Consider the following 27,594-nt stretch of genomic DNA (forward strand, 5'->3'; position numbering starts at 1 on the left):
GCAATTATGACCCTTTGATCCTCATCACAACCCTAGGAGGGAATTGCTGTTATTATTCACATTTCACCTATGAAGAAACTGAGACAGACAGGTGAAGTGACTTGACCAGGGTCACTCAACTGGTAAGTTAATTGTGGCCTAATTTGAATTCCTTGACTCCATATCCAGTACTCTAATCATTGTTCCATCTAATGACCTGTAATGTCATAGTTTTGAATAAATTTCTTCAGAATAATTTTACATCCATGACCCGACCCATATGTCAGTATACAGGGTGTCCCAAAAATCTTAGTTCATTTTAAAACTTTAAGTTAAACAGTAAAAAGTAGAAAGCAAAATTTAGCTATATTAAACTTCAAAATATATTATTACACAACATTTCATATACCCTGTACATAAAAGTGTGAGTATTTTAGCCATTTTACATATGTGGAAAATGAAATTTGGTTGATTTTGTCCCAAGATAGCAAGTCTTGGAACCAAAACTACAACCCAGGTATTTTCACTCCAAATCCAACATACTCTTTATAGCATTCAACCTCTTGGTTATCTAATGAAAGAAAGGTTACATTGTTTAATAGACTTGTTTGCCTCTAACATATACTTCCATCAATGATTCAAAGAACCAAATTGCTAGTATCAAAAATAAAAAGGAAGAATTCAAAACAAATGAAGAAGTAAAGAATGTTATTAGAAACTGTTTTACCTATGTCAATTAAAACCAACAACTTAAATGAAATAAATGGATATTTACAAAAATATAGACCACCTAAATATGAAATAGTTAAAATAATCAAATCTCAGAGGAAGAAACTGAATTAACCATAAATGAATTCCCAAAGGAAAAAAAAACAAATTTTAAAATAACATATCAAAATGAATCTGGGAGTGGCAGAAACAACCAAAGGATGGGGTGGCACAATTTTCCATCATAAGACAACTGAAAAGATTGAACTTGAAAAGTATGTTTTAGCTGATGAGAGTGGAACATGATTCAGGACAAGCAACACCCCAGCAAGCCAGCAGAGTTAAAGGGATTTCAAACAATTAGTTAGAAGGAGATTACAAGGGAACCTTTGCTGGCATTGTGTGCAAGATTTTAAAGCATTGCCCAAAGGTACTGAAGCCTAGTGCCTTGGAGCAAGGAAGAAGAATGGATTGGTAGAGGATGTGGCCAAGGGGAGGAAGAACCACTGTCCCAGTTTTAGGGAGAGAAAGTAGCCTCGGGCTCACTTTCAGACAGAGCTCAGGACAGGAGGGCCCTCATCCCACTGCTACTTAGCTCACACTCTCTCGGAATAAGGGAACTAGTTCTGAAAACAGCAGCATGAACATCTGTAGCTTGGGACAGTGCTCCTTCCACCCTGGAGCAGAACCCAGCTTTAGCAATAAAGAGTCAGGAAACAGGTTGGAGAACAACAACAACAAAAGAAACTGCCATTGGAAATTACTGTGGTAATAGGGAACCTCAAACTACAAACTGGGAAGAAGATGACGGTCAAAACAGCTCCATCTAAATCCTCAAAGAAAAATGTGAATTGGTTTCAGGTACAGAAAATAATTCCTGGAAGAACTCGAGAAAGTTTTTAGGGGCAGCTAGGTGGCATAGTGGATGGAGCCCCGGTCCTGGAGTCAGGCAACCCTGAGTTCAAATGTGGCCTTGGGTAAGGCATTTAACTCCATTGCCTTGCCAAAAAAAAAAAAAAAAGCTAGACAGGTAGAAGAAAAACTCAGAGAAGATAGACAGGGATGTTAGAAATCATGGAAGAGCATCAGCAACTTAATAAAGGAAGCAGAAAAATATACTGAAGAAAATAGCACCTTAAAAAACCTAATTGGTCAAATGGAAAAAGAGGTACAAAAATTTACTAAAGTGAAAACCATTTTTAAAAGTCAAATTGACCAAATGGAAAAGGAGTTACAAATTTTCACTGAAGAAAATAATTCTGTAAAAATTAGATTTGGACAGGAGGAAACTAATTCTGTGAGACAACAAGAAACCATAAAACAAAGTCAAAAGAATGAAACAATGGAAGAAAATATGAAGTAGCCTTTTGGGAAATAAATAATTCACCTGGAAAATAGATCCAAGAAAGATTATTTAAGAATTAATTATCTGGGGGCGGCTAGGTGGCGCAGTGGATAGAGCACTGGCCCTGGAGTCAGGATTACCTGAGTTCCAATTCGGGCTCAGACACTTAACAATTACCTAGCTGTGTGGCCTTGGGCAAGCCACTTAACCCCATTGCCTTGCAAAAAAAAAAAAAAACCAAAACAAAACATAATAAATAAAAAGAATTATCTGAAAGCCACAAAGAAAGAAAGAACCTGGAAATCATCTTTTAAAAAATAATATTAAGGAAAACTGCTCTGATAGCCTAGAACTAGAACCAGAGGGCAAAATAGAAATAGAAGCAATTCAATATGGGAAGAAATCCCCAAATGAAAACTCCAGGGAAGTACAGCCAAATTCTAACAGTTACAGATCAAGGAGAAAAAATATTGCAAGCAGTTAGAAAGAAACAATTCAAATGTGGTGCGGTCACAGTTAGGATCACTCAAAATTTAGCAGCTTCCACCTTAATGTAGTGGCAGGCTTTTGAATGTGATATTTTAGAGGCCAAATGAGCTAAGGTTATAACCAAGTATCACTAGACAGCAAAACTGAAAATAATCCTTCAAAGGAAAAAAAAAATTGGATATTTAACGAAATGGAATACTTTTGAGTATTCCGGATAAGAAAAGACCAGAGCTGAATAGAAAACTTGACTTTCATGGACAGAACTCAAGAGCAGCATAAAAAGGTAAAGAGAAATCATAAAGAATACAATTAGGTTCAACTGTTTATATTCCTAGAAGGGAAGATGCTACTTCTTATAAATCCTAAGAGTGTTCTTATCATTAGGGCAGTTAGAAGGAGTATATACATAGAGGGCCTCAGTGTGATTTGACTGTGATCAGATGATTTTTCAAAAAATATATGGAATGATAAAGAGGGAGAAGAAAAGAGGTGGAAAGGAATAAGTTATCTCACAAAGAAGAGGCACAAAAGAACTTTTACAGTGGAAAGGAAGAAACATTATTTACATCTTTCTCTCATTGGAAGGAATAACATACATGTTCAGGTATAGAAATCTATTCTACAAGGAAGTGGTAGGAGGAAGCAATAAGAGAAGCGGAAGGTGGCTTATAGAAGGGAGTGTAGATTGGGGAAGGGCAATAGTCAGAAACAAAACACTTGAAGGGACAGAATGAAAGGAAGGGGAGACAGTTGCATAAGTGGAAAAATAAGATGGGGAGAACAGTTTATCATAACTGAAAAAAAAATTTTATAAGTTCCTCTGAAAAAGAACTCATATATATTATATAGAGAAATGAGTTAAATTTATAAGAATATAAGTCATTCTCCAGTTGATAAAGTAAGGGTTGTAAACAGGCAGTTTTTAGGTGAAGCCTATGCCTACTATAGCCACGTAAGAAAATGCTTTCAGGATTGATTAAGAAAATGTAAATTAGAACAACTCTGAAGTACGATTTCACATGTTAGATTGACTGATGTGCAAAAAAAGGAAAATGACAAATGTTTGGAAAAATTGATATACTAAAGCACTGTTGGTATATTTGTGATCCAGCCATTCTGGAAAACAATTTAGCACTTTGCCCAAAAGACTATACAACATCATACCCTTTGACCCTGCAGTCTTTCTACTAGGTCTGTATTCTAAAGAGATCAAAGAAAAGGGAAAAGGACTTATATGTACAAAAATTTTTAGCAGCTCTTTTTTGTGGATACCATCAGTTGGGGAATGCCAAAAATTGCAATTGGAAAGCTAAGAAAGACTTCTCTGAACTTAAATGAAATGAGCAGAACCAGGTTAATATCGTACACAGTAACAGCAATATTGTATAATGATCAGTTGTGAATTGGCTTAGCTATTCTTAGCAATACAAAAATCCAAGACAATTCAAAAAGATTGGTAAAGAAAACTGCCCTCCACCTCCAGAAAATGAATTGGAGTCTGAATGCTGATTGAAGCATTAAAAATTTTATTTTATTTTATTTTATTTTATTTTATTTTTTATTTTATTTATTTTATTTTTCTTGATTATTTTTTGTCAGTGGTTTCTTTCACGACATGACTAATATGGAAAGGTTTTGCATGGCTGCACATTGAATTGCTTGAGGAAGGAGGGAGAGAATCTGGAACTTGAAAAATGTGAATGTTAAAAATTAAATTTTAAATGTAATTGGAAAATATTTTAAAAAGAAATAGGGATGGTTTAATATAACTAAAGCATGTATGAAATACTTAGGAATCTGCATACCCAAATACACATAAGAACTATATTAAACTACAAACCCTTGTTTGCAGAAATTCAGACAAATAATTGAACTATTAATTCCTTATGACTATATTGAGACATCATAATTAAAATGTCAGTACGACCTAAATTAAATTTACTTATTCTATGGTGTGTGTGTATGTATGTATGTGTGTATGTGTGTGTATATACAATCAGATGAATAAAAGGATTACTTTATAGAATTAGAATTAGAAAAAATAACAAAATTCATATGATGTCAAGAATCTCAAAGTAATGAAAAAGGTTGTAATTAAGGAGACATAACTGGCAGGTTTCAAACAAGTCCAACAGTCTAGTGGTGTTAAATAAATACAAAGATCCCTAAGGACTCTCTATGATCAAAAATTGCTGGAAAAATTAGATACTAGTATAGAAATTAGATTTAGACTAATACCTCAAACCCTATGCCAGCAGAAGCTCCCAGTGAAATATAGCCTAGATATAAAAGGTCATTTTAAAAACAGTAAGACTTACATGAACTGAAGCAAAGTGAGATGAGATAATATGCCAGCAAACACATACAAAGCAAGCTATGTATAAGATAACTGGAAAACAAAAGAGGGAAGACCCTGGGATCAAGGAGGCGTTGGGAAGTCTTCTTGAACAAGGTGAAGTTTTAATTGGGACTTAATGGAAGCCAGGGAAGACAGTATGAGGAGAGGAGGAAGGAGGGCATCCCAGTCATGGGAAACAGCCAGAGAAAATACCTAGAGGTGAGAGAGAATGTCTTGTTTGTGGAACAGCCAGGAGGACAGTGTCATTGGATCAAAAAGATTTGTCTGGGTGTAAGATAAAAGAATCAAAAAGATAGGAGGATGAAGAGGTTAGGTTATGAAGGGCTTTGAATGTCAAGCAGAGAATTTTCTAATTGTTTCTAGAGACAATAGGAAGCCACTGGAGTTTCTTAATTAAGAGAGGTGACATGGAATGATCTGAGCTTTAGAAAAATTACTTTAATGACTGATTGGAAAATGAATGAGAGGGAGAGATTTGAGGCTAGCAGATTTCCCCCTTTCCTTCCCTCTGGCTCCCCCAAGAGGTTATGACAGTAGTGCGGGTGTGAGGTGATGAAAGCCTGGCAATGTCAGAGGACTGCATAAGGGGGTGTATTTGACAATTTGATTGATCCAGTAGAATTGATGATGACACATCCTATCCATCTCAGAGAGATGATGCATTCAGGATATAAAACAATATTTTTTTAGTTAGGGCCAATTGAGGAATTGGTTTGCTTCACTTTGCATATTTGTTGCAATTTGTTATAACCAAGGGGTATAGATGGAAGGGAAAGAAGAGAGATTTCTGTTGAGTTAACGGAAAAAAACGTTAAAAGATTAATGTTCCTGGTTTAGTGCCTGCAGGAATTCCTTTGGAAATTGAAGTATAAGCGAGAATTTTACTTGACTATCCACACAGTACTGTTACCTTGGTAGTGATTGAGGCATCTCCTGAGGTTAATTGGAAAAAAACAATTGTTGATGATATACTACTATTAATTCACACATAGGATGATAAACATTATAATTTCCTATTAAATATATACTATAATTCTGATTCAGTCGATTTCTTTGTACTTGCATCATATTACATAAACTGGGTAACTGCTTGTCATCCATTTGAATGAAAACTTAAATATTCTACATTAAAATTGCTTTTTTACATTGATGCGGGCTGTACGTTTTACCATCTTTATCTACCTTGTCATTTAAAACAAAAGCCTGTTTATTCACATCCTCTTGCTATTTGACTTTGTCACTTCTCTAATGACCTTTCCATCTTCTCAGCAATGTCTCCTCTAACATAGAAGTAAGAGTTAAAACAAAATGACACATTGACCAAAACACCTTGAAAAAGCCATTTGCATTTGTTGCATCTATTTTATAACCTCAGTCCTTGACTTGAATCTGTCTCATGCTCTCATCCAACTGATGAGGTACTCTCTAGAGTTACCAATGATTTCTTCAATGTCAAACCTGAGGTTCATTGTCCTTGTTTACCTGTGCTGCTTTTGATCCTGGTAACTGCAGCCTCCTTTGGATGCTTTCCTCCCTTAGTTTTCATGATCCTGCTCTTTCCTGATCTCATTAGATTATGAACTTCATGAGGGTAGGGACTCTCTTTTCCTCTTTTGTATCCAGTCTTAGCACAGTGTCTGGCAAATGGTTGGGGCTTTAAAAATGTTGATTGATTGATTGATTATTAAACTCCTCCTCCTTGGTCTTCTTTTTTGGTTCCCCATCTGGATCACTTCTCCCAACTTTATGTATTTACCAAGCTTCCTAAGTCCTCTTTTCTTTCCATCATCTTTCCTGGGGTGACTTTATCAACCCACAGCTTTTTTCTTGACTCTTAAGTACACCACTGCCAGATTGCCATGTCTGGTCTCAGTCTCTGTCTCAAGTTTCAGTCCTGCATCACTGGCTGCCTAGTAAATATTTGAAGACAGCTCTCTCAGAGATATTCAAGCCCAGCATGTCCAAAACAATTGCTTCCTTGCTTCCCAACAGGCATTCTTCCAAATTCTCTCATGTCCACCCACCCATAACCTTTGTTCTCTTTCATACATACATCCTGCGTCTCCAGGCCTTGACTCTTGACTTTCCTTCATGATAACGGTGACTTTACTTCTTCAAATCTCTCTTTTCATCACAACACAGATCAGGTATTATTCCAAATGAAGCCTCTTCTGATCCTTCCAACTGCTAGTGCCCTTCCCATTTTTTATTTATTTTGGGTTTTTCCTGAATATGCTGCACTTACTTATTGTCATCTCCTTGAGAGTAAATCTCAGAATTTAATTTGTTTCTTCAGTGCCTATCTTAATAGATAATTGTTGATCACTTGATTTATCACTTCATCAGTGAAAAACATTCTTCATGCAAGACTGAGAAGAAATGTGAGCAAGCCCCAAGAAGAGTTTGTGCATTAAGTAGTGTCAAAGTAAAAATCTGCAGTTAAGAGAAACTTAAGCACAGAATTCCAAGTCCAATTAATTTATTAGCAAAATTAGTATTTGCCAATACATGGGAAGCAAGACTCCTCGAGTAGCCCAGGCCACAACTTTTTTTTAATTTAATATTTATTCTCATTTTGTGCAAATAATTTTTTATACATTAATAAAATATTCTTGTTTAAGAGTAAACAAAATACCCCCCCAAAAAAATATAGACTCGCTTGAGCGATAAAGGGGAGAGAAAAAAATTAAAATTTAAATAAAAAATAATAGTAATAATTGCAGGTATGGCCAGGTGGCGCAGTGGGCGGAGCACCAGCCCTGGAACCAGGAGCACCCGAGCCCATATCCATCCCTGTACACCCAACAATCACCCAACTGTGTGACATGCAAACCACTCCAACCCCACTGCCCTGCAAAAACCAAAAAAAGAAGAAAAAAAGATCTAAGATAAAATAAAATAGTGATAATAGTAGGGGCGGCTGGGTGGCAGACAGAGCACCGGCCCTTGAGCCAAGAGCACCCGGGTCCAAATCCAGGCTCAGACACTCAGTGATCACCCCGCTATGCGTAGGCCACGTAGGCCACATCTTTTAAAGGAGCTTTCTGATAGTTTTACAAAGAATCTAAAAGTCAACAGGTATTAGTCTGGCATAACTAAATTGTATTTCATGTCTTTTTGGTCAGAGCTCAAGTCATTAGCCACAGTTTATATCAGAGAATAACCAGCTGGTTTTCCATCTTGACTAACATCCTTTTCCTGTTGGCATTTTCCAAGAAAGAACAAGGACCTTACCTGTGATTGACTGAGGGAATATGCTACTGATTCCTGATCACATTGAAATTGTGAATGGAAAGCACCCAGAAAAGGGGAACTAATTTAGGATTGTTTTCTTGGTTGTTAGAGAGACAGTAGGCCAGGGTCAAGTTGTTTGTCCTGGTGGTCATTAATGCATACATGAGGAAACAGTGATAGGATGGCTTAACTGGTAATGCATTGTGTTACGTATAGAAAGCTAGCAGAATTTAGAGAAAATATAAGTTCCTATACTGAGGGAGAATAATACATGATCATTAATACATAGTAAAATCATTAAACCTTAATAAAACAATAGAAAATGAAATTAGGGTAGCCTTTTTAGTTCTACAGCAATATTATATTTAAGTTGAGTGACAATAGAATCTGGAGGCTGTTTCATCTAACTCCTAACCCAGAAATGTTCGTGGAAATACTGGAAGCCACACAAGCAGGTAAATTTCCAGACTTATCACCATTTGGTCTAAAGGTGTGTTCTAAGTCACTTTTGAAATTAAATAAGACTTGGTATGGTATAATTGAATAAATCTTCAAAAATTTAAATTATCTCTTTTAGCTATTCTCATAGGTTTTTCTCTAGGAACCTTCTACTTTCTTAAAAATATTGAAGACCAGCTCCATAAAGAACTTTTATTTATCATTATTTACACTATTGGCAATTAGAACATTTGAGTATTATTGCAAAAATAGTTTTGGCCCTGAAAGATTCTTAGAAACACTACACCTTTTTAGTTGAATTAATATTATATTAACAAAATGGCACAATCAGTAGAGCATTGGACCTATAGTCAGAAAGACCTATTCAAATTCGACCTCGGATAGTTACTAACAATGTACCCTGGGCATGTCACTTAGCCTCAGTTTTCTTCATCTGCAAAACAGATAGCACAATAGTATTCCATCACTATCCATACTACAGCTTGTTCAATCACTCCCCAGTTGATGGGCAACCTCTCAAATTCCTTTGCCACCACAAAAAAGAGCTACTATAGATATTTTGCTCATATGGATTCTTTTACTTTAATTTCCTTGGAGTACAAACCCAGTAGTGATAGTGGTGAGCCAAAGAATCTGCATAGTTCCAATAGTACATTAATGTATCTGTTTTTCTCATAGCCTCTCCAGTATCTATCATTTTTTTTCCTGTCATTTTAGCTAATCTGATGGATGTCACATGATGCCACAGAGTTGTTTTAGTTTGCATTTATCTTATCAGTAATTTAACACTTTTTTCATATAGCAAATTTCTTTCTCTAAAAACTGTTTATATTCCTTAGCTATTTGTTCATTAAGATGTGGTCTTTATTTTTGTAAATATGGCTTGGTTCCCTTCACTGACCTTTTTTGTTTCATTGTCAAAGTCATCTTCAAATAAACCTTTCCATGCAGAGTATCTTGAACCAAACTCCATTCTAGCCTATTTTTCCTGTAATTCATTACCCCTTTGTAGAAGTGATTATAATCAACCTTCTTTCACTGTTCAGAAGACAAGACTACACATGGGTCAGGTCAAGTGCTTGAGGTATTTTCACAGGGGAACTTGTTAGACATAAGCCTGGGTGGGGATTGCTCTCTTTCACACTAATCCAGTGAACTAGACTTGAATTTTTCCTATGCTGTCCTCTCACACCCTAAGTCTCAGGCTGGACCCATGCTCAGTGGCCCCCTTGGGTTTAATGATCCTGGGAGCCCCTGAACCCCCGAGCCTCTTGTGGGACCTATAATCACTAGGTATGGTCTACAACCTCCAAGGCAAATGGCTTCTGGAGGTCAGGGTCATTTCTCATACCACTGACCTAAGACTCAGGATGTGAACACTCCCTGTTAAATGGATGTGTCACTCACATTTGTTGCAATGACCAGGAATCTAACCCATGTCATGTATTAACAATAGAAATTGCCCTTAAATTCTGAATTTAATTCTTGCTCAAATGGGTAGTGAGTAATCTTACTATTATGCTTAAAGGTGAGCCTGGGCTTGCATGTGCTCTGGTTCTCTAAGGGAGTGTATCTTTCTGCCACTGGCATTGCTTTTAGAAATGGCTGGGCTTTCAGAAATGAATTTTGTAGCCTAACATGAAATGATATTAGCAGATATAGGTAATGAGGAGACAGAATCCCATTCACAAAAGACTGGACTCTAAAGAAATAATAGACTGTGTTATTTTTTTAACTTCCTGAATGTGTGACTCTCCACTGGTGTGCACCTGCTTCTGCTATTTAATATTTGTCTCTTTAGTACTTTGAATCCCTAGCATGTACAGATTTTGGTTGGAAAACAAGTTGAGCCTTTTGAACACTGTAGGTATGGCCTCTTAAATGAAAACAAAAGAAATTGTGCCAGGTGTTTGAGGCTAAGTCTGGTTCTTATAGAATGTACAAGAGGCTCTATTCTGACCCCTGGTGTTCAAGACTTTTAATTCAGATTTACATATATATATATTATCAAAAAGGGCTCAAGGAGACTTCCCATCCATTAAGGACCTGGAGGAGACGACCTTTGCATCCCCCTTCTAATAGAATTCTTCAGCCCTTTGCTTTTAGGCATTTCTAATGAATACTGACTCTTCATTGAGTCTGCCCGTAGTATAAAATTTTGCAGTAGTTGAATAGGAATGAAGAGATAGAAAATAATTGTTTCCATCTCTTTCAGTGGATTTACCTAGACTTAAAAGCCTTGATTTTTAAGATGGCTTATCCAATGAAATGATTTAAAAGGAGCTCACATGCTATCCCCTCTATGCAGCAGTAACATTATTTGGAATGAATGATAATGTTTGTCCTTCAGTTATGAAGAAGACCATGAATACAGGGAGATGCTGCCATGACAAACACATGAATTGGATTTGAATGAGGGAGGTTGTTCTAAGTCACCAGCTTCACCTCCTCCAGAGGCTCCTGGATCCAGTGACCACATATAAATCTGGAGATGACCCTAGATAAGAGACAATCTGGATTAAGTGATTTGCCCAAGGTCACACAGCTAGGTAATTATCAAGTGTCTGTGGTCACATTTGAACTCAGGTCTTTCAGGGCTGGTGCTTTATCCACTGCACTATTCTAATCTAGTTGTCCCCTGAATGAATGAATGAATGAATGAATGAATGAATGAATGAATGAAGATAAATGCTGAATGGTAAACAAGGAGCTAGGTAGGTAGCACAGTGGCTAGATTGACATATTTATCTTTGGAAAGATCTGGGTTTAGTTCCAGCCTCAGATCGTTCCCCCTAGCAAGTCACTTAAACTGTCTCAGTTTCCTCGTGTGTAATTGGAAGCATCCATATCTTAAGGTTGTTGTGGGGATCAAATAAGGTAATATTTGTAAAGCCTTTTCTTAGGCCAAGTCGTCAGTGATGGCTTAATAGAATGTAGATTATGGGAATAGAGCAAATACTTAAATGTTACAATGAAATTTTATTTAATCCCATGCCTTATGTCTCTTCCTCAACACAACACCCATGCTTCTCATTTTCCTTGTATATTTGGTGCTTGTCATATCAGTGCTCAGTAAATGCTTGTGGCTTGGATAACAGAGGATCATTTTCATGAGCTATTCCATTGAGTCTGTACACTAATATATCATTGAGTAAGCATTTTTATTTGGCCATGATTGTGCTTGAAACACTGTGTCTGAACTCTTAGGATAACGTTTCTTCAACCTTTTGTCAAAGTAAAAAGGATTCCTCATAATATTGAGGTAATGATCCTGATAGAATCTCCATGAAGCTGAAGCATGCATGGGAGGGGGGTGGGCACATTCTGACTCAGCTTCACCATCTCCAGCTGGGCAATTGAGGTCTATTTCTTCCCTTCAGTCTTCTGTACCCCACCACTGTGCAGGCCCAGTGGAGCCAAGAGGTTCTGGGCAAGCCAGCTGACCTGGGGGTAGTCCTTCAGTCCTTAGCCCTTCCATCTAAATCTGCTGCTGTCATTTGAAGATGCAGAACAAAGATGCTTTGACCTGAGGCCCTTGAATATTTATGTCTGTTTAGTGGATAACTTTTGTACAAAAAAAAAAAGTCATCCCAGGGTAACCTTGTGATGAAACTTTCCTTATGTAAGATGGACCTTCCATGTGTATACAGCCAACTCCAGTGTCATGAGACATAAGTGAAAATCAAGTTTATTATAAGAGAAATGAATGATGTTTTATATATATATGGAACCCAGAAAGTTTGGCCTTATAGAGGTTTGCATATTAATGATAGTACAACAAAAAGAGTAGAAAGTGGGTGGGGATGGGGCAGCTAGGTGGCGCAGTGGATAGAGCACCAGCCCTGGAGTCAGGAGGACCTGAGTTCAAATCTGGTCTCAGACATTTAACAATTACCTTAAGAGTTGTTCTCTTGAGATCCAGAAGACAGTATTAGGAAACAAATAGGGAGAAGGAAAGAAGAACTGCAGAAGATGGCCTTGGGCAAGCCGCTTAACCCCATTGCCTTGCAAAAACTAAAAAAAAGAAAAGAAAGAAAGTAGATGGGGTTTAGCATGGGAGGGGAAAGATGCAGTAAAGTAAAACTATGAAGATGAGGGTCTGCTTATCTGCAAAGGATCGTGGTCACCCAAGTATTTTCTCAGCTTGGCCCAGACTAGCTGGAACCTGTCCTAAGGACATGCAGGGAATGCAACGTTGGGTGCAAAGAACAAATTAAGTCAGCTGGGGTGGGGGGTGGAATTCATCTTTGACACATTGAGGGCTTCCTGCATGCTCTGGGTCCAGTGTTTCTGGAAAATGACTACTCAAAGAGACAAGTTCACAGGCAGCTAGATGGCGCAGTGGATAGAACACCAGTCCTGGAATTGGGAGGACCTGAGTTCAAATATGGCCTCAGACACTTGATAATTACCTGGCTGTGTGACCTTGGGCAAGCCTCTTAACCCCATTGCCTTGTCAAAACAGAGAGAGAGAGAGAGAGAGAGAGAGAGACAGACAGACAGACAGACAGACAGACAGACAAGTACAAGGGATCCCTTAACAGCCCTTAAAGGCAAAAACCAGAGACAGACAGTGAAGTCTACATTTAAAATTTTTCAAACTTTCTCTAACCTAGTGGTTTCTGCTCCATGTAGAGGTAACTCTATATCATAATTAGCCACTAAATGAATTCTCAACTTCTAAGCCACTTCCCTCCCAAAATAATTATGATGAGGAAGAGAACAGGGAGACTTCCCTAGGCTTCACCTTGATAAAGGAGAGAAACTGATCAGATGGGGCAGTAATGGTCATAGAAAGGAAAGCCTGCGGGAAAACCTGCAGAACCAAAAGCATGGAGTTAACAGGGACGCCAGTGACAATCAAGAATTATCCCTGGTAGGGGTGGCTAGCTGATGTAGTGGATAGAGTACTGATCTTGGAGTCAGGAAGACCTGAGTTCAAATTACCTAGCTGTTTGGCCTTGGGCAAGCCACTTAACCCCATTGCCTTGCAAAAAAAAGAAAAGAAAAGCAAAGAAAAGAAAAATTATCCCTGGTGGATTTTTATATGCTGAATAATGGATTTATATGATCTAATAGTAGCAAGGGACCAAAGAAGCCATCTAAACCAATTTGTTCTTCTATAAGAATCCTCTCTATATATGACCATACGGTTTTCACTTGAATACCTCTGGTGATGGGGAGCGCTCTACCGCATGACAATCTGTTCCTTTGTTGTATACCTCTAATTGTCCTGAAATCTTCTGCAGTTCTTCTTTCCTTCTCCCTATTTGTTTCCTAATACTGTCTTCTGGATCTCAAGAGAACAACTCTTAAAATCTTTTCCATATTACAACAATAAAAATATTTGAGTATGGTTATTAAATTTCCCCTAGGTTTTCTATCTCCAGCGTAAATGTAACATAGTCATATAGTCTTATCAGAAACTCTGATTCCCACAGTGTCTTTCCCAGTTCCTAATTACGAAGTTTCTATGCCAGGTCCTTAATACTTCCAGGCTTGGGAGCCTTTGCTATTGACATGAAACATTTCTAATTTGGTAGGGCCTGGATGCTACTGGCCTTGCCATAAAGGATCCAGAGTGCCATGACTATTAGTAGTCCCTTACCTTGGTGATTGGTTGGGTTGGGGGTGGAAGGGGATAAGAGGTTTCCTGTGACCCATATTGACTTATTTCCAATCCTAAAAAGGAAGGAATTTAAAGCTAAGATGTCAGGAATCATAATCAGAGGTTCACAATACTATACATACAGACCCTCATTTCACTAAAATCCAGGAAGCTAAGTGATTGACCCATTGCCACATGTCCACAAGCAGGAGAATTTGGATTTGAACCCCAGACTTGGACTTTCCATCCCGTTGTCTTTTTGTTGCCAGGCAGAATCAGAGAATTTGAACGTTGGAAGGACCTCCATCATCTGATCTACCCCATACCCAGCATGTCTGATGGATGACTGTCCAGATGGGGGTTGAAGACCTCTCGTGGCTCTGAGGAGAGCCCAGGCCTAGGAGAACTCTCATTGCTTGGAGGCTTTTCCTGCCTCTTTACAGCCTCCATCCATCACGGCCTCCTAGTTTTTCTTTCTGGGATCAAGTAGAATAAGTGCAATCTTTCCTTGACAAACATAGTATTTATCATTCTGATTTGAACTTTGTATATGTCTTTTTTAAGATCAATTAAGGATCATTCCAAAATTAAAATAGAACTTATAAAAATTATGTATGTGGAAAAATAATTTCTCTTTTCCCCTGAAATCAGGTTATGCAAACTTCAACAATTTATGTGATACAACATGATTAATACGGAAATATGTTAAACACAATTGTACATGTACAACCTATATCAGATTGTTTGCTGCCATGGGGAGGGTGGGAGAGAAGGGAGGGTGGTGGGAAAATGCAACTCAAAGCTTATCGAAGGATGAATGTTGAAAACTATATTTATATATAATTGGAAAAAATTAAATATGTTAAACACAATATATGTGATATATAAAGTTAAGTATACCTGCATGATTTGCTTCAACCCTCTTTCAGGAAAGACTGTAAAACATAAAAGGGATTGCAAAAAATGTATAATCTTGTATAATCATCTCCCCATAAAAACCCTACATGAGAAATCTCTATGTGGTGATTATCCTCTTTCAGTGGTTTTCTATTATCTGGTCGTATTTGTTATGCTGTTCTTAAGGTGTTAACTTGATGTTCAGAAATGGACATTTCCAGCTTGTTTTCTTTTCAAGCTTTCCTTATTCCTAAATTCACCTATTTCTTATGGACATTTGTTCATGACACTCTTTACATATAGTAAGATTATGGAAAAATTTTCATTTAAAGGTTAGTCTGTTTAATATTAGATTAAAAAAATTTCGTGATATGTTAGGGTCATGGATTTGAGTAGGTTGGTTATGACTTTGGCTATCCAACTTATCTTTGAGCACAGTATTTTTCTATGGCTTTTGTGGGTACAATTTACCATTTTTTTAAGATGTTGAATTCTGCAATCATTTAGAATGATTTAGAGCATCTTTTCCCATTAAGTAAATGAGACTAATCATATTTTTATTTAGAGTCCATATATAACCAAGCCAACCTAAAAGACATTCATTTGTACAGTGTATCTCCTTTATTATAGTGCTATTTTCAGCCAGTGACACTGAACTGTGCCAGTATTTTCATTTATAGCTCTGAAGCCTTCCCAGTATAAAACTCAAGTCATAGGATGATTTTTTCCTTCACATGAATGATTTAGAATAGACTAATAATAATTATATCTTTGTTCTGTCACTTAACTGGAATTCAAATAGAAATTAGTAGCACAGATTTTTAAAAAATAATGTCTTGTTGTTCAGTTGCTTCAGTCTTGTCCAACTCTTCATGACCCATTTTTGGGGTTTTCTTGACAAAGATGTCGGAGTGGTTTGCCATTTTCTTCTCCAGTTCATTTTACCAATGAGGAAACTGAGGCAGACAGGGTGAAATGACTTGCACAGGGTCACAAAGTCCGACTTGAACTCAGGGCTTCGTGATGCCAGGCCTGGTGCTTCATACACCGTGATGTCACCCAGCGACCCCTATCTATAATCTATATAACTGAGAGATTAATAAGGACTTGTTTGGAGCTGTCGTGAAACAAGAATCAATAGGTAGAGGAGAGATAGAAATAACACCCTGTTTCTGCTTTTAAAGAGGAATTCCAATTACATAGCACAAGTCAAAAGATCTTGTTCTCAGTTCTAGTGGCCTTCACCTGGGCAGCTCTTTAGCTCAAAATGGAGATAATAAAGAGAACCCTCGAATAAAGTTTGCAAAGCACTTAACCATCCAAGTGCCTGCACATTAAGCCTATGTAGAGGTCAAAAATACTGTGAGGAAATGGGCCCTAAAAGATGACCCCTAGAGGTCAGAGGTGAGAGTTCAAGCTCGGCCTCTTTCTCTTCTACCTGCTATGATTTGAAGGGAATGTTTATCATTGCCACCGACAACCTGAGTCTAATGATGTTTCAGAAGGGAATACTTCCCTCCATATTGTGTTGTGTTAATTATAAAGGGAAAGCCTCAGCCCTCTAAAAGCTGACCTTAGATCTCTGGAGAGAGCCTGTGCTTTGCTTTATGGCTTTTGTGCGGCCCAAAGAGAATCTCCGCCTGCCACATATGAGTCTTGTTTCTTTTGAGATGTGCATGGGTGGTGGTGGTGGTGGTGGTGGTGGTGGTGGTGGTGGTGGTGGTGGTGGTGTCTTAGCTCAAGCTCGGGGTGGGAAACGTGATAACCAAACAACTATCCACTTCTGGAGTTAATCATTAGACACCGTTGAGTCAGGAGAAAGGAAGCTAGGTCTCCAGCCAGAGAATCTGGGTTTCAGTCTCATCTTTGTTCCATGTTCATATATGACCTGGTGTTTAGATTGTTTAGAGGAGGTTATCTCGGAAGGACCTTGCAGCTCCCAGCCCCATGAGTGATGAGGAGGCGTGGGACCGAATCCAGTTGGATGGGAAGGAAAAGAATTCTTCCCAGCCGCAAACAGAAAGGTCCCTTGAAGTCTGTTTCTAATTTCTCTGCCTACAAGAAGACAATCCTTTTCAGATAAGATAGAAAGAAATAAACTCCAAAATCAGTTTTCTCATATGTAAAATGATTCAATTGGACCAGATGATCATTTATCATCTCTCCTTCCTGCATCCTTGGACCTGAAGCCTTTCACGTACCTTAGGTGAACAACCCAACAGAGAATCATTTAGGTGGGGGAAGATAATTAAACTTTGGCCCTTCTTCCACTTTGATTTTGAAAATGATTGCAAGCATGAGGCTTCCTCGTGCTCTGAGAAGGAACACAAGAGGATGAATTGTATTTGTGACTGTTGCGCCATCTTCTTTTGCTGTGGTTAATAGTAATCATCTCTTCCTCCCTCCCCCCTTTCCTGCTGCCTTTTCCCCTCCTCCCCTCTTGCCTTTCCCATGTACTTTTAATTCAACTGGTCACTCCCTTTTTTCCTTGCTTTATTTTTTTTCTTTTTAACCTTTCTTCCCACTCTGTCTCTCCTACTTGCTTGCGTTCCATGTTGCTAGTTTTTATGTTCGCACGCTCATTATCACCCTTTTTTGTACTTCAAATCCCAGCAGCTGTCCAGCCAGGTCCCCGAGCACAGCCCCGTGGTTTATGGGACTGTGGAGAACACTCATCTTGCTGCCGGCACCCCTGTCACTGCGCCTAGCGACCCGAAGCAAGGTTTGTTTATGGCTGTTTTCTCCCTGTTCTCTTGAGTTCTTTAGTCTTCTCTCTGTCTCTTTCTTGTTAAGTATGTTTCCCTCCCTTCCTCTTTCCTCCCGCTCCCTCCAGCCCCCACACTTCTGGGTGAGGAAGGTCTCCAGCCTCCAGGCCTAGAGCTGAGTTGGCAGACATTGGCTAGCAAAGGGTGCTTTTGAGGAAACTTGAGTCAGGACCACTTAAAACTTTTCCCATTTTTACCTAAAATCTCATTGTCCCCTAACAGAACAGTTCCCCTTTCTTTAGCACTTTAGGGTTTACAAAGTATTTTTCTCACCATAACCCTGTATATACTTTCTCTAGGTTGATAACATTTTGCATGAGCAATTTTTTTTCATTTTTAAAAAAATGCCACTTGTCTTTTCGAAATAATATTGGATTCCCCTGGCCATTTTTATAATAAGATAATTCTAGTTGCTTATTCTATAAAATGTTTTTAAAAAAAGGAGGGGGGGGAGCTCTGTTTTTTCCTAAGGAAAAATTGATTGATTGTAGAATGAGCTTCAATGGTAATAGAGTCAAATGTCTGTAACCCACTGAGAATGTCAGTGTCGGGGAGATAGCATGGCTTCCTTATTCACTTTGCTCAACCAGATTTCAGGTTATCTAAACTGGGGACCTGGGACAAGATTAAGGCAGTACAGGTGGCATGATGACTTCTGTGTTGCTGACTGCATTCCAGAGAAAGATAGCAATAAGTTTTGAACATCAGCTTCTTTGAATTATTCAAGCCTTTTTTTTACTTTAAGTTAGTTAGAATTATTCTAGGATTTGGGGGAGGGAATAAAATTTCAATATATTGTTGTTATTTTAAGTATTTTTAATTGTCTTAGAAGTTAAAGTGGACCAAATGTTAAGGGTTACATTATAAACCTGCTAGAAGTTGAATTTATAATAAACTCCTGTTGCATTGTGCAATAATAATTTGTGATTATTGAGTTGTAAGTCTAGTGTGCCTTGGTGTTTAAGAATTGAGTAGCTTAAATGTGAAACATTACATTCTGCCAATGTTATTTCTTTTGAGATTTCATGAAATTAAGAATTAAAATTTTTTTAATGGAAGAAAGAACTATAGACTAAAGTCCCTCCCTGTTCATCTTCCTCCAGAATTAGACTTTCCTATACTACTATAACCAATGCCGAGCAGAAAAAGAAGAGTTATGTTTGTTTGGAGCCAATTTAAAATGCATTAAATTATGTTTTTTACCAAAGTTTGATAGGTTTTTTTTTTAAAGCACCTTGAAAATCTAAAAATTAAAGTTGGGAAAAATGTTATAGGGGAAAATAAACTTACTATTTGCAAATACTTTGGTTTGAAGGCTCACACAAATGACATAAAATTCCTGTGTCAAAAAACAACCAGAGAGTCAGAGTTTGGGATGTAAAGTAAATCTCTAGGAGTCATCCCCAAACTTGATGTCATCCTCAGGCTTAACCCACAGCCCTAGTGCAGAATTGTTTTCAAGTTTCCTCCTGAACTTTACCAAGATAAGAAATCATCTCTGCACCATCCTGTTGCCAAGCCTGATCTTTCTGAGGACAAAACAGCCTTGTTCAGTTGTTTTGTGAAGAAGGATGCTAATGTTTGGATAAAAATCCTTTTTGCAAGTTTAGACCCAGATTTTTCAGAGGATGTGGGAGAAACTGAACAGTTTTTTCTTCATGCTTTTGGTTACTGTATTCAAAAATAAACATTAGCATTTTAGAATCATAAACTGTCAAAAGAAAAAGGATGTTTCAGAATACCTTGAAGAAAAGAAGCCATTTTACATAGATTTTTTTTGTTTGATTTTCTCCTTCCCCATATTGTGATATGACATCATTATGAAGACCCTCACACCTCCTAGATGAAGAAAATATGGGGAGTTTGAGGCCCTTCAAAGACCAAGCAGTACCTGAACACTTTGCGGGGTATGGGCTCATTAGAAAAGTATAAAGAAAACAGAGCTAAAACTTGTCATAGGGTTCAACCAGGAGTGCAGCTTCCTGCCTACCCTGGGGGTGTTTCTTTACTCCCCCAACTCCCTGAGCTATGAGACAGTGACCACACCATCTTGGTTCCTCTTACTTTTAATAATCCTGGCTATGCTTTGACCAAGCTCCACCAAAGAAAATTCCTTTTGCAAAAGCTCTACTTAAATTGTTAAATTCCCTGGGATTTTGAAGGCAGAGCACTCTTGGTTTGTAGTTCTTTTATCCACAATGCCTTTTCATCCAGTGATCATGCAGGATTTTTTCTGGTGTGTGGTTCCCAACATGGGTGCGACCCAAGGCCATACATAACCAGCCACAAGACTGAATTAGAAATTAACAATTTCTAACAAGAATGTTATTGCCCTGCAACTTAGCTTAATGGTTCTAACAGTGTTTTGTGTTGTAAATAGGACAAGGATTTCCATGTTTCCACTTTACCACTGCAATCAAATGAGTGGTAGGGGCCAATTTTTAGAAACATTACCATGAAACCCATAAATTAAAGTGAATTTTAAGGCCAGTTAGTTTAGAGGCAAGGAAAACAGAAGCTTTATGAGTTTATCCATAATGCTTACCACCAGGGTATGTAATTAGGTCTTTGGTGATCCTTGGCTAATATTTGGTGATAGAGGACAGGAGTCAGTGATGCTTAAAAGTCTGCAGAAGACAAAGTAAAGTTGGTGGTTTTTTTGTAATATAGGAATGCTCTTTCTAATGCATTTTAAAATTTGCTTTCTTTTGAATGATGATCATGCTGTCTTTTTTTCTTACTACCTTGCCAAACAAGCACCAGCCTGGGAAACTTGGTGTAACACCCTTATTTTCAGCTTCCCCAGATTAGTTTTCATATTGGTACTTGGAATTAATTACATCTTTGAAAATTCATTATATTTTTGGTACCCTGAAGGTCTTTTTTTTGTTTTATTTACTGAATCTTATTTATCTGAATATCACTTTACCTTAAACGTTTATAAACTCTTCACCATTTTCAGAAATTGTCAAAATTTATCATTTGGCCCATGTCAGGAGATTCTTCTTTCCAATTTCTTTTCATCTATGAGAAATAGAAGTTTGGTGTAATTTTTAAAATGAATTTTTATTTCACATAATAGAAGTCTGGTAGTCAGTGAATATTGCTGGAATGATTACTTTTTAAATACATGGAACCCCAAATTATCTGCCACAGCCACACAGCCTCTCATAGAAGAATGTTCTGCTTGCAACAGAACTACCCTTCCTCTAGAATGCTTCCCTAGGTGTATTATCCTTGAGTTCAAGTAGCTACCCCCATCAAACCTCCTGCCTTGACACAAGTCAGTTTACTGAGTTCGTTTACCTGGGATATAAAACATAGCCATACTCCAAAAGCAAATCCAAGGTTGTTGGAGATAGTCTCTTCTCCAAAGGATAGGAGTTGTATGTGAACTTGAAGGAAGGAGGGGAAATGGTTAGTGTTTTCCTCAGGCTCGTAGGTAATGCTGAAGTTTTTGTTCTCTCTACTATTATTAAAGAGTTTTGGAATATAAAACAAAAGAAGTAGGACATGAGAATGTGATATGCATTAATAGAAGATGTCTTCTTGACACTTTGTCTTTTTGTCTTCCCCCAGAAGAGAAGCCAAAACCAGATCCAGTATTGAAGTCTCCTTCCCCAGTCCTTAGCCTCGAGCCTAGTGGGGAAAAGAAAGACCAAGCTGGCCCCACACCTGAGACGACTCCGGTGGAGCCCATTGCCGAGCTTCCTCCTCCTCCTCCCCCTCCTCCTCCTCCTCCTCCTCCTCCTCCTCTTCCTCCTCCTCCTCTGTCCCCTCCAGCCATGGCTCCGGTGGCTCTCAGTGCCACTCCTGCCACCATCCCCGCTGTCCCTCTGTGCAACCTGCCTGCCTTCACAGCGGATGCAGATGATCGATGTGAACGGGCTTCCCCGAAAGAGGATGCCACACCTTTGCCCAGTCCTATACCTTGCACTGAAGCATCCAACCCATCACCACCACACGAGACAGAAGATGATGTATGCAAGGATCCCTGTAGTGTAGCACCCGTTGATATTCCAGTGATTGCTACTACAAACCTCATTAATGAAATGAATGGAGTTAATGAAAAATTGACAGCTACAGAGAGTATTGTTGAAATTGTAAAACAGGAGATGTTGCCTTTGACTGTTGATCTGGAAGTTCTAGAAGATCCCCCAGAAGATGTAAAAATGGAAAGTATATCGACGTCCATCACCCTTTCTGCCGTTCTTTCTCTTTCTCCATCTCCTCCTACTCCTCCAGCTTCACCTCCTCCAGTTCCTGCTGCTGTTCCTGCTGCTCTCACTACAACTAGTGCTCCTAATGTTCCTGCTGCTGTTCCTGGAGTTTTAGAAGAAGAGGAAAACGTAAGAACTGCCCTTACTGAGGATGCAAAAGAAGTCCAACCACAAGTTGAGGTGGAAGCAGATGGGCAAACAGAAGAAATTGTGGATTCTCAGAACCTCAATTCAAGAAAGAGCCCTGTCCCAGGTAAATGTTGCCTACTGTCCTAGTCATAGATTGGCCAGGCTTAGGAAAAGCTGTATTTAGAGCATTGGGTTTTTCCACTGACTGTTTTCCTTATTTCAGATATTTTAAGGATCTGTTATTTTATCGGCTTGGTAATCCACACTCCAGACTCACTACACTTTTAGGAAATTGTCTTTCTAGGTTACCATATAGCAAAAACAGCAATATCATTAAAAACCTGCTAGCTATGGTAACCTCAGGTATCATCCCTCAGCCTATACCAGTTGGACCTAGGGTTCTAGGTAGAGTTTATGCTCTGCAGATACCCTTAGATCCCCCTGCCAGACCACCTCTGGGTCAGGCAAAGGTATCAGATTCTCAGTTGTTAAAAATCAATAGTGTGGTTTGTTGGAATAGAGTACTACCAGGACTGGTGGGATCTTGGTTACCTGCTGGCTTGGGTTGCTGACTTGAGAATGGAAGAAGGAAGTCCTAGCAAGCAACTTCCTGTAAAGAAAACAGGTGTCAGAATAGCTGACATCAGCTTAGAGATTATGTACTGGGTTTTAACAGAGTAAAATACCATTCTGAGCAATTGGAAAGCTTTTACCTTTCATATAATTGAATCTTTAACTATATTCAAGTGCCCTATAAATGTGAATTGTTGGTGTTAACCAGCCCGACCCTCCAGAACCCATTTGGGAAGTGGTCATCCAGACCTGAGCATGTGGACATTTACTGCATAATAATTCAGCTTGTAGTACATTGGAGGAAGGTAACCCAATCGATAACATAAAATCAAGATATTTGAATTTGCTTTCAACATTTTAAAGGTATTGAATGCCTTTATTCAAGAATGATATTTCTTAAGAGTTTGTGAATTTGATTTTTTTAATTTAGAAAGCTATTCAATAATAATTGATTTTCATTTTAATCCTATGTAATTTACATTTTGTATCTAAAAACATTCTTCTGATAAGAGGTCCATAGGCTTCAATAGACTGACCAAGGAATCCAAGACACAAGTTTAGTGATCCCTCTCTGTTGGAGAGATAAAAATTCCTGACAGTAAAATGATATTTTTCTCCCCTGACTGATGATCCATAATAGTTTGTGTTTATCTAACTAAATCATTACAGTTTGCCAAATGCTTTTCTTCACACATTTTCAGCAGTAGTTTAGGTAGGAATAATGAAGAGCTCATTTCCTGTAGTCTTTGCTAGAAGCTATGAATTTAAGTGGAATCATTTTCCTGGGCTGTTCTCCCAGGTTCGAGTTGAGTCTAATTACCAGAAGCTGGCCTACCAGGGGAATTGGTGTAGACCACAAAGAGGAGCTGCTGATTCTACACATGCAAGATAGCTACCCTAGAGCCGCATATTTGGAGGTGAAATGGAATGAATGAACACAAAAGTGTTTGCACACAATTCTATAATTAAATTATGTACTTCTGCCTTAGAGATTGTCAGTTCCCTATCTGTGCTAAATTGATTCTAAATTAATTTTCAGTCCATTTTAATAATGAGTTCAAAATGTACAATGGAATTTATTAAAATGCAAAAATCATAAAATACCAAAGAGCCTACAAAGGCAGCAATAAAATATAATAAAATGGACAATAAAAGGTGTTAATGGACACTTTGTAGTAAGCTTAGGCTGTTCCCTGCAGCTGCCACAGGAATTGTTAGATAGACTTATTTCTAACTGAGTTTATTAGTCTGAACCTGACAGCCTTTTTACCATTTCCTTTTAGTAAGGATTTTTTTTATCCTACTGGTATGCATAGGACTTGTAGGAAGAATTAGGCAGAGGATGTGTGTGTGTGTGTGTGTGTGTGTAGGTGTGTAGGTGTAAAAGGAGTATTCCCTTTTTCTAATGGTTAGATTACATTTTAGAGGCCACTTGGGTCAAATTTTATTTTCTGATTTATGTGTTAACTCAGGTGGATAGAATTGATTAAGCTGGTAATGTATCTTTGCCTTTATCTCTTACAGTTACTTGAGATAACAGGTACAAGAAGTTGTAAGCTTCAATAATGTTAATAATAGCTTATATTAATTGCATGCTTCATAAAGCACTTTCTTAAGCTACAGCAGCATGGTGAGGTAGGTAATAAAAATGTGATTATACTTTTGTTCAATGTAGTTAATAATCCTAGCGAAGTCATAAAGAGTGGGGATTTGAACCCTGTTCTTCTGGTATAGTTCAAGTCCTCTTTTGCATTGACCCATATTTTGTCTCTGTGACTATTGGCCCAGTTGCTGGGCACATTCCAATGGTATACTTGAGATGTGAGAATGTGCGACATCATCTAATCCAGCATATTGTCTACAAGAAGTTAAGCTACATAAACTAATTCTCCTGATGCCCAGTGAAGGGTTCTTTTCCTGCTGAACCAGGTTGCCTCTCCTAGTGGGCATGGCTTAAAAAATGCAGCCTCAGTGGTCCCTAGCCCTGGTCTTTTCTCAGGCCCCAATGAAAACTTTGCAGTCAGTGGTGCTCTGTTGACATGCTAATAGGACTTGAGAGCCCAGCAAGGAGGTGTCATCTGCCTTTTAATTAATTTATTTATTTGTTTATTTAAGGCAAGGGGGTTAAGTGACTTGCCCAAGGTCATACAGCTAGGCAATTATTAACTGTCTGAGTTCAGAGTTGAATTCAGGTCCTCCTGACTCTAGGGCCAGTGCTCTATTCACTACGCCACCTAGTTGCCCATGCCTTTTAATTTCAAATGGAATTCAAGTTGCAGATTATCATTTCATCTTTAAAGCTTCTTACAATTTATACCTGGGTTGTCTTAATAAGAAACCACTCCTAGCATTGGATCTAGATCTAACATTGTCAGAACTCCAAGATTTAGCACTAGAGAGAACTTTGAAGGTCAACTGGCTCAGCTACTTCCTTTTACAGATGAGGAAACTATGACCCATCAGGACAAAGGGACTTTGTCCAGTTCACACACATGTAATAAGTGTAATCTAATATATTAAGTAGCAGAGACAAAGGGTGAACTCAAGAAATCCAGATCTTTCCATTATGTTTCTGCCTCTGGGCAATATTAGCATGCTACAGCTACCATAGCCACTTCTGAGAATGATTGCTAAGCTGGTGCAGTTCTGCAACTTCAGTGAGAAACTTAGACAGGTAGGTTTGAGCAGTGGGAAAATTGTCTTCCATCACCCAAATTTACACCACACTGATTATACCAAGCTCAAAGGGGTTCAGTTCAATTCAGCCAACATTTATTTTTAAAGAAAGGTCCAGTTCAAACTCTCATTAACTAGACACTTGCCTCTTAACCATTTTCCTTAGCTATATAATCTTTCTTTAGGTTTTTAATGTGTTCAGATCACAATGAGAGGTATTAGGGATTTTGCAAAGATTAAATAAGATTAAATGATCCTTGCTCTGTAGAGTTCATATTCTATTATGAAGTAATAATAATGATATATATATATATATATATAAATAATCTTATACAAATAATATGAGTATGAAAACATACAGGATGGTGGCTTTTTAAGATCCTGCTGTGGAAGAGACAACATTTGAACTTGTTACTTTTTTTATTTTTTAAATTTAAAAAACAATCTCTATTCATTGACTGATTGAATTTGTCCTTGAAGTAAGAAGGTCTTTATGGGGTCTGGAATATACCACTCTCCAGCAGTGAGGTCTTGGGCTGACAGAGTACCAGTGGACATGTGCTACAAGGAATAGGCATTACAAAGTGGGAATAGGGTGGCTAGGTGGCGTAGTGGATAAAGCACCATCCCTGGAGTCAGGAGTACCTGGGTTCAAATCTGATCTCAGACACTTAATAATTACCTAGCTGTGTGGCCTTGGGCAAGCCACTTAACCCCATTTGCCTTGCAAAAACCTAAAAAAAAAAGTGGGAATAATTTTAACTTTGAAATTTAAGGACCTCAGTTTAAATCTCAGTTCTTGATACAGATTCATATTAGGTTAGGAAAGAAAAAAGAAATTAGTTTATTTCGTTGCTTAGCATTTTGTGTTAGGTACTTAATGAACACATTTGGATCTTAGACTATTATCCATAATTAATTCCCTGGCATTATCTGGCTTTTTTCCCCCTGCAGAGATGGGAGGTTGGAGGAGGGTGGGGTTGGAAGGGGAGGAACAGTGCATTGGAAAAGGAAAGAGAGATATCCATACATACACATGGACATACACACATCATGCATGTTTCCAGTTGTCTAATACATAGGTCTTGTCTTTATTGCAAAATCTTGTAGATTTTATAGTAATTCCAAAGAGCAAAATTTGACATGCAGCCATAATATTCCAAAGATTATGAATAAAACCTTACAAATTGTTCTAATTGGTTTTTGTTGTTGTTTTTAGTTTTTTAATTTTTTAGTTTTTTTTAGTTTTTGCAAGGCAATTGTGTTAAGTGGCTTGCCCAAGGCCACACAGACAGGTATCTAATTGGTTTTTTAAAGCATTCTGTTATATAGAGAAAAACTGAAGGGTTCCATATGTTCTTTATATGGAACATTTCACTAGGTTTTTGTCCTTGGTCCTACATAGAACTCAGGTGGTTGCAATAGTAATATAGCCTTATTTTGTTGTCTAGTGGAAGGAGCATGGAATTTGGAATCAGAGGAGCTGGGTTTAGATTCTAGTGTTCATTTCTCAGGGCCAAAGTTTCCAATAAATGAAAAAAAAAAATAATTATTAAGTATTTACCATGAGCAGAGTGACCGTTAAGGCTTGGACTCAGGAAGATTCATCCTCCTGAGTTAAAATGCTTACTGACCAAGTGACCTAGGGCTAATCACTTGCCTGTTTACCTCAGTTTCCTCATTTGTAAAATGAGCTGGAGAAGAAAATGTCAAATCACTTGGTATCTGTACCAAGAAAATCCCACAGAGTCAGACACGACTAAAATGACTGAAAAACAACAAACCAAATGTGCAGAGCATGGTACATCATGCTGATGGAGATAGACAAGTCGAGCAGTCTCTGCTTTCCAGGAGCTCACAGCTTTGGGCAGAAGTTGAATGGAAAAGCCCATGGTCCTGATACCACATCTTTAGTGTCACTTTAGGATTTTGTTACCCAGGTCTCCAGCTAGGGGGAGTGGGGTCCTTCATAAGAGGTGAGGCAGGGCTGCTGTCAAGGGGAGAGAAGGACTGGCTTGGGCTCCTAGGAGAGGAGAGGTCAGGCTAGAGGGGACTGGGTTGACCTGGTCACTCCCAACCCAGTAAAAGGAATGACTCAGATTTAGTTCTCAGAGGTGTGATGAATAAGGTGCCAGGCCTGGAGACAGGAAGGC

At 38.2% G+C, this 27,594-nt stretch overlaps 1 protein-coding gene across 8 annotated transcripts in view; it reads left to right on the forward strand.

Annotated features, from left to right (window-relative positions):
* Nucleotides 1-27,594, forward strand: part of EIF4G3 (eukaryotic translation initiation factor 4 gamma 3) — a 252,487-nt gene that overhangs the window by 143,532 nt on the left and 81,361 nt on the right. For 6 of the 8 annotated variants that reach the window (XM_074218211.1, XM_074218213.1, XM_074218212.1 and 3 more), the window contains 2 exons: nucleotides 17,692-17,800; nucleotides 21,423-22,316. In XM_074218211.1, coding sequence (XP_074074312.1) covers nucleotides 17,692-17,800; nucleotides 21,423-22,316 — 1,003 coding nt within the window. The remainder of the gene's footprint in view (nucleotides 1-17,691; nucleotides 17,801-21,422; nucleotides 22,317-27,594) is intronic. The other 2 variants (XM_074218215.1, XM_074218218.1) reach the window with 1 other exon arrangement.

The sequence above is a fragment of the Macrotis lagotis genome, chromosome 1, assembly GCF_037893015.1.
Source record: "Macrotis lagotis isolate mMagLag1 chromosome 1, bilby.v1.9.chrom.fasta, whole genome shotgun sequence".
NCBI classification, from domain to species: Eukaryota; Metazoa; Chordata; class Mammalia; order Peramelemorphia; family Peramelidae; genus Macrotis; species Macrotis lagotis.